General features: G+C 34.9%; 2 protein-coding genes across 3 annotated transcripts in view; both read right to left on the reverse strand.

Moving 5' to 3' along the window:
- The window catches only part of LOC107625564 (protein ROOT PRIMORDIUM DEFECTIVE 1), a 9314-nt gene continuing 2417 nt past the window's right edge, over positions 1172–8068 (reverse strand). Inside the window, exons 1-3 of one of the 2 annotated variants that reach the window (XM_016328236.2) lie at positions 5359–5933; positions 4380–4483; positions 1172–2884 (exon numbers count right to left, since the gene is read on the reverse strand). In XM_016328236.2, the coding sequence (XP_016183722.1) occupies positions 1371–2855 (1485 nt within the window). In that variant the 5' untranslated portion in view covers positions 2856–2884; positions 4380–4483; positions 5359–5933 and the 3' untranslated portion in view covers positions 1172–1370. Of the gene's footprint in view, positions 2885–4379; positions 4484–5358; positions 5934–8068 lie in introns of those variants that run through there. The other variant, XM_016328235.2, reaches the window with a different exon arrangement.
- Positions 5724–8068, reverse strand: part of LOC107627521 — a 7548-nt gene continuing 5203 nt past the window's right edge. The window contains exon 5 of the mRNA XM_016330351.1: positions 5724–5966. Within this exon, the coding sequence (XP_016185837.1) occupies positions 5724–5966 (243 nt within the window). The remainder of the gene's footprint in view (positions 5967–8068) is intronic.

Here is an 8068-nt window from a genome sequence, read left to right on the forward strand (position 1 = left end):
CATTGGCATAAAATAATTTTAAAAAATAAAAATAATAATAATAAATTAATAATGTTGTAATTACTACCGTCCAACAATCATAAATTCAAATTGAAAGGACAAACGGGTGGTCTTTCCGCCATTTGCATCTTTTCAGCTTCTCATAAACCAACAATGGATTCTTCATCCATTTGCCCTTTCTGCCATTCATTAGTTCCATCCTCCCAACTCCAATGGTATCAATTTTATAATCTATTATATATTACTAATCTTACAATTAAAATATATTACATGTCTAGTGCTAAAATGTATCACATAACATCCTCTCATTAAAATTGAGATAAAATATTTTTTTTCAAAATTAATAAATTCTTTTTTCCATTCTCTTATCTACCTCTATTTCCTTCTCTATTTTTCTTTATCTTTTCCACTCTACATAAAACTTATATTTTATATTAGGCAAAAATTCAGGTACAGTTAACTTCATGTGAGGTTGATAGTTAAGAGTCATTAGATGATAATTTAGTCAAATCTGTCAAATTATTTAACGACTCTCAACTATCAATTTCACATGAAGTTAACTACACTCGAATTTCCACCTTTATATTATTAATTTGACAAACCAAAATGTGTCATAAAATATTCTTTCATTACAATTAAAATAAAATTTTTTCTTTAAAACTAAGAAATTCCCTCTCTCTTCTTTTTTATCTTTCTCTTTTTTCTTTTATTTTTTATTTCTTTCTGTGTTACAGAAAAATAAAATTAATAAAATAATATCATTCAAATAAATTTATAAAACTGTTTATAATTTATAATGTCATGACAAAAACGACATAATTTTAAAATTTTCTTATTCAGGTAAAAACACTAGTATCATACATAAATGAACAAACATTATTAATCGTAACATACTAACATTGCATTGATTTATTTATTTATTTATTTTGAATATTACATTCATTGGTACATTGCAAGTGCAGGCACGCCAACAATCACTTTTTAATGATATATATCGCTACTTTTTGGTACTCAATGACCAATTTCAATAATCAGTTCAACTGCTAACCGAAGGCTTGTCCGGTTTGAACAACTATCAAAATTATCAGAATTGAGAAACAGAATCAGACTGAAAAAGTAGTCCAAAACCCAATACTTATAAAAGCCATTCTATTACCTACTTCTAGCAGTAGAAACAAAGGCATGTATAAAAGCTTGGAACCAATATTTGATTTGCTTTGATTTGATTTGTATTATATCCATAATTTTACAGTGAATGATACTGTAAAAACTAAAGCGAAAAGTCAAGTACAAAGCAGGTACTTCCAATTGTAATATGGGACATGCAAGGTAGAATCCATGGACCATAGCCTTTTATAACTTAAATATTCCTACCAAGGTTGCACTTGTTCTTCATCGACCCCAGTTTGAATAGGAAAATGTCCTGCCGTCCAAAATTCACCATTCATATTTTGGGCAAGCAAACCACTATGGTCATCATGCTTAGCCTCAAAATCCAAGTCTTCAAATATTTCCTCAAAACCATCATCATAACCATCTTCAAAATTATCAATATCAAAATTGTCATCATAATCAACATCAATGTCGTCCTCACTATTTTCATCAGTATCACTGAAACCACCAAGAAACTTGTCAATCCTGCCCCTTCTTCGTTCTCGTCTCATTCTCTTTGATTCCCTAACTAAGTCCCTCCATTTATTGCGTAAGAACAATATCTCATCCTTCTCCAATAACTCACCCTTCTCACCAAACCCCTCTACCAAGAAAACGGAGTGCCGCTGCCCTTTCAAACTCACATAAAACAATTCCGGATGTCTTATAATCATTGCTCTCAACTTGTTTGGGAGACCGAATTCCTTTCTGAAATGGGTCAAGTGGTCTATTAAAGTACTCTTTTCAATCATCATCCCAAGAACCTCTCTTACTACAGAACAAGATCTCTTTTCTGCTTCCAATGATACCTTAGCTAAAGAATCAACAGGGTTCCTATAAGGGCACAATTCCGGAATTTCTTCAAATTTTAGCAAGAAACTCTGGTGACGTCTCTTTATGTTAAGCCCTTTTCTAAGTCTTAGTTGTTTGAACTTTAAAGGCCGATCAACTATTAAATCAGGAGAACGAAATGCAAGAGGTGGTAAAGGCTTTGCCAAGTTTGAGTCCCAAGATACAAGCTCAAGTGCACGGCCATAGGAAGTTTCAACAGTCTTGAATTTATCTGGAAAATCGTTGCACAAACGGGATCTAAAATTAGGAGGAAGACCAAGATCTGGAGCAAGGTGAACCAACTTTGATAGGAGTAACCGGTAGTGAGATGATAACATAAGAAGCTTCTGGAGTTTGGTTGCCAAAGTGGTGGAAATGGAGGATTGAAGAGTGAGTTCCTCAGCAGAAAGAGCAGCAGCAGCTGGAGTTAGACGCACACATAGTTGAGGATATAACTTTGTTGCATTGAGTGGCTTAGGTGGCCATGGTATAGTGAAGAGTTCAAATATAGAAGGGTACCGATGGATCATAGCAAGTATGGAGTGAGGCGTAGAAAGAGTAAGATAAGACCAGCATTTAGAGAGAATGTGAACAGGAAGATAATGTTTTGGTTTAGAAAGAAGTAAGGTTTTCAGCTTTTGAACAAACCGAGTTTTATTCTTCAAAAGAACACGCCTATCAAGACCAGTGTCACGTACATGTTTGACTGAGGAGCAATAAATCGAAATCGAGATGTTGCTGAGGTCATTATTATGTTCCTTTTGTTTTCTGAAGGTGGAACAGGACAAAGAAGATGTCCCGGAAAGAAAGCTGGAACCTAAGTCACTGACTAGTTTGTTATTACTGAATTGACAAGGAAGGCACAATGCCATTTTTATTGTTTCAACCACTCACACTTAACCTGAAAATGAGAAAAAAATCAAATAAGAACCAAGAAGAAAAAACTTCCTGAGATAAAATACCAAGGTCCAAGTGTTTGACTGAACTAATTTACACAAAACGACCCTTGGTTTCCTAAAATCTTTAACTTCTTGGAGGCTTCTTGACAATTTGGCACAGAATACTTAATTAGAATGAAATGTATTTCTACTTAACAAGGATTTGACAACAGAAATTAGAAATACATAAAGTAAGGACTTCACTCCTTAAATTCAGAGTTACAGTAACATGAAGGATCATAACATTGGCAAATCTTTGGTGAATAATCAATCAATCATATCCTAAAAGCACAACCTGTCAATTCTGCAGATTAAGAGTAAAGTTTTACATTTCAGGGCTCTTCTAAGTAGAAATCCTTATTAACATAGAGACTAGTTTCTTTCCAATGATATTATGCTTTTGCATAACTGCCTCAAGAAACTTGCTATTAGAAATTCTGACATTTGAAGTGGAAATCTTATGCAATAATCCTATGGCCATTCAACTTTTCTGGTAATCTTATAATTACCAAGAAGTTAAAAATCAATATATGCAATATACTAGTCAGGAATGCATCAAATAGAGAAGGACTCACATAAAACCAAGAATTCATCAATCCAAGCCAGCAAAAAGTACTGTGGTAGCACAGTGAAGAACAGGATAGCTACTATACCAAAATGAAAAGATAAAATGCAAATAACTTTACATCAAACACATAAGAATGATCGAACTCAAAATACTCGACAAAAAATGCTATGTGCACAATAAACATCAGTTACCAAATCGACCGCCATGTATTTGTGTATGAATACATGTGTTGTTTAACTCATTTTTTATGTGTATTTTGTATTTCATGTGTTCTCCACGGGTGGCTTTTTTTTAGTATGAACTTAGCACGGTTGGATACTCAAGACTTAGGGTTTCAAATTGCAGAGCTTCAATGTATCATTGCACTATCTTCTTAAACGGTCTGAAACTGCATCAGACAGCAGCTGCCGCATGAATGGAAATCACAGGAATGGAACATCAAAAGATTCTTTCGAATTAATATTTGAAGAGTTTAAAAGAATAAAATATGAAAAGTGTTTAGGAAAAAGAGAATCAAAGAGAACAGCAAAAAGAAACTCAGCTTTCCCCACAGGATTGGGTGCTGCAAGAAGATCCCCAATCTCCCGGTCAATGCGGAACTAGGGAAGGAGTGAAGCAAATGATAGTGGAAAATGATTCTCAGAGTGGCCTAATTTATGGTTTGGAATAAATTCATTAACGAATGAACTACCAGGAATGATTTCAAAGCAATCAAATTCATAATTGAGGAACTATCGACAAACAAGAGTGGATAATCATAAGCTACTTCATAACCGTACGGTGGCTATTATGGAGAATTAGAAACAGACAAGTTAATGACAAAGACAGAGACTTCAGAAGACCAAAGCATCATATGCAAAAGATAATAATGGAAGTGAACAAGAAAGAACCTTGCAAAGTTCCTTTGGGTATCATCACCGCGACATTTGCTTTCTCATCTCCCTCGCCATGCTTGTCTTCCTTCCTTTCTTCATGTGTTCCTTTTTGTCTGGGACTAATGACGAATAAAAATTACGTTAGCTAAAGCTTAAGGATAACATTAGTTAAGACTCTTAATTTCTAAAAATAACTAATTTGAAACTTGTTTTTAAAACTTTCCATAAAAGATAATTATAACTAGAACTTTCAAAAGCATAATATCATAAGTCCTTCATGCATAGAATATGAACTAATTTTGCCAAACTATTATTTGTCAAAGTCATGTGCTAGAAGTTGGGTCATTATAAATAGTATCATAGTAGTTCGTCTTTGATAGATCCTGAAATAAATTGACCATGTTTCACTGCATTCTCTATTTGTGTTTTTCTATGTTATTAGGATATCTCTGATAATACATTTTGCATGATAGTCTGTGAGTATTCATTTTTTAGAATACTAACACCTAAACTTAATTGTTTTATGCTAATAGGACCCTAATGGCTGCAAACAGACGTGACCATCGGCGAATAAGTCCGAATACCAAGCCGGCGTTAGATCCGGCTGCTCTGTTAGAAACCATGAATTCTATGGCTATGACCATGCATGACTCAATAGCCGAAACAAACCGGGCTGTAGAGCGTCTTGAATGTCAGAATGGAAATGGTACTGGCACTGGCAATAGTAATGATAATAGACATGGCACTGAAGCATCTGAAAAAGATAGACCTATGACCCTGACTACTTTTTTAAAAGTCAATCCACCTCAATTCACTGGGACTACTAGTCCTACTAAAGCTGACGATTGGTTCTGAGACATGGAGATGTCTCTTCGGGAACAACAAGTTTCCGAAGGACAATATGTGGAGTTGCAACATACTTGTTGAAAGGAGACACGCAGTACTTGTGGCACAGAGCGCAACAATTACCAAGATAAGGAGATGCTGAGGTTACCTGGGCCTACTTTAGGACAGCATTCTATAAGAAATATTTTCCTCAATCGGCCCGTAGTGCAAACGAGCTTGAGCTGCTGCAGCTAAGACAGGGAATATATTGGTTGCTGAGTACACTCGCGAGTCTAAGGATCTGTGTCGCTTCTCTAAGGCCCGTCCGGGAGTCCCCACCGAACTTGAAGAATGGAAGTGTATTAAGTTTGAAGGGAGATTCAGAGAGGAGCTTCTGGCTTTTGTCGGTCCAATTGAGATCAGGAACTTCGCTAAACTAGTCAATAAGAGTCAGCTAGTAAATGAATCTTCGAAGAAGTTAACGGTGACATGAGCAAGTCGTCGAGAGGCTACACAACCAAGTTTCGATCGAGTTTATCTCCTCAAGGTAAGGACTTCAAAGCTAACGGTCAGCAACAGCACTGGAACCAACAAGGCGATGACTTTTCTGCTCATTTCAATGGCAGCAACAATAATCATGACTTGGGGCATGAACAAGGAGAACAACCTCACCAAAATCGGGATGGCCTCATCTGCCCAAAGTGTGGAAAAGATCATGGCGATAGGCCTTGCCGGTTTAGCCCAAATATCTGTTACTACTGCAGCAAGGAAGGACACCTAACAAAAGATTGCTATAAGAGAATTGTAGATAGGACCTCTAGGCCCAACAACAGCGAAAAGTTTTACCGCAACTACTGCCAATGTCTCTAAGACCGGATCTCAAGGTGAGTGTATAATAACTAAGAACCTTTAACTATACTGTATGGCCTAGATGTCCCTTTAACTCCTTAGATATAGCTGAAATTTTGATGGCAAAATTTTTTTTAACGATGGTAGAATGTAAAGACCCGACTTTTGGTAAATTAGAATTTTCGGCTATTTTGCGACTTATTCCACGAAACCCAAAACCATAGCTCATCATGATTTAGTGAGGCGGGTCCAGGTAAAAAAAAAAAACAAAAATAAATAAAATATGGTCATAAATGAGTCAAATTTGCTTTACTAGGACAATAAATCCCTCTGGTCAAATTTGATTTAGTAGAGACCTGTTCTTACTCATTTTTTGTCCGTTTTTTTCTCACTAGATAGTTTTTTAGCCGGGATTTGCTTTTAGTGACGGCTTTGCGCGCGTTGAAAAAAGTCAACGCCCCGAAGACCATGAAATCAGTAATAAATATAATTACCACCTTGGTAATTATATTCTAGGACTAAACTTAGGCACTCCTTGATTTATTCTTTCAAGAATAAATCTCAACTATTCATTATTTTACCACGTGATAAAATTTAATTCAAGGCGAACCCCAGCCTAGTATTCTGCAAACACTTCCTAGAGACTCCAAATTCTCTTTCTTCTTTTCCAAGTAACACGGTCCACTCTCTCCCTAGAGTGGCCAAATCCCTCTCTTTAACCTTGAGTAACTAACTGTGGATATATAAACTAAACACGCAAGTGCTGACTAAACTTCCTTATTTTCATTCCCCTTCTTCTCTCATTCTTCATCCCTTGACTATGAAATTTTCAGCACTCTTTTACCATCATAATTGCATGTTTACTTCAGCCTTTTATTTAAGCAAACTCACTAAGTAAAATTTGACAAGTTTAGTGAGAATTAAGAGAGAAGAAAGAGTGCATTTCAGCTAAGTTCATATATTTTCCAGCAAGCATTCAAGGTGTTCTTCCATAGTTCTTGGTTGGTTCTCTAAGGATTCAAGCCTTCTAAGTCCAATTCCTTGTTCTTTCTTGGTTTTTCTTGTTCTTACATACAAATACCAGCAAAGGTAACCATCACTCTTCACCTTTTTTTTAGGTTTTTAACTTGAATCTAAGGGATTATGTTGCTCTCTTCCATGTCTAGAAAATTACTCTTGAAGATATTAATGAGGCATGCTAAAAGCACTCCAAATTCAAGCTTAAAGTGGACAAAAATTCATCACTTTTTTCAGGACTCAATTTTATACCATGTGTCAAAACCTCCCAACAATATGATTATCTCCATCTAGCCTATACATGTTCTGCTCATAATCTCTTAGCAAGTTCTGCTTCATCCGTACAATCTATATAAAACTTTAGAAATATAAAAATAATCTTGTCAATGCATAATTTATTTATAACATATTCTACACATGATACTAATCTAATTAGTTCTAATATTTATTTTTATTACAAGCAATCAATAAACTAATCTAATTATTCAATTAATAATATTATTATAATATTATATAAACTGAATAAATAAATAAACATAACATAAATACTAAATAAAACTAAAAACAAAGAAGAATTACATGTTGATGAAATTGGAAGAGTTGAGAGATGGAGAGTGGAGAGACGTTGAATTGAGAGAGAAGTTAGACAAAGAATGATAAAAGTGAAATGGAAAAGGAGCGAAAGTGAAATGAAAAAGGGGAGCCTTTTATAATTGGGCGAATCCCCGTAGTTCGCCGCATCACTAGGGCTGCGTTTGTTTACAGACACGGAACACTGAGATATAAAATTATGTTTGGCAGAATAAAACATGAACAGAGATTTTGTGTCCAAAGATATTAAATTAGTGTATTTTATGTCTCTCCTGATAAGAAGGACACAGAGACAATAACAGGAAATACAACTTATTTTTTATTTTTCTTTTAGTTTGTTTCTGGTATGGATTTTGAAAATTTTTAGCGTGAAATATTATTAAAAAGCTTTCTAAAAAGATTATTTACATGGTACCATATGA

This window comes from Arachis ipaensis, chromosome B02 (genome assembly GCF_000816755.2).
Source record: "Arachis ipaensis cultivar K30076 chromosome B02, Araip1.1, whole genome shotgun sequence".
Classification (NCBI taxonomy): domain Eukaryota; kingdom Viridiplantae; phylum Streptophyta; class Magnoliopsida; order Fabales; family Fabaceae; genus Arachis; species Arachis ipaensis.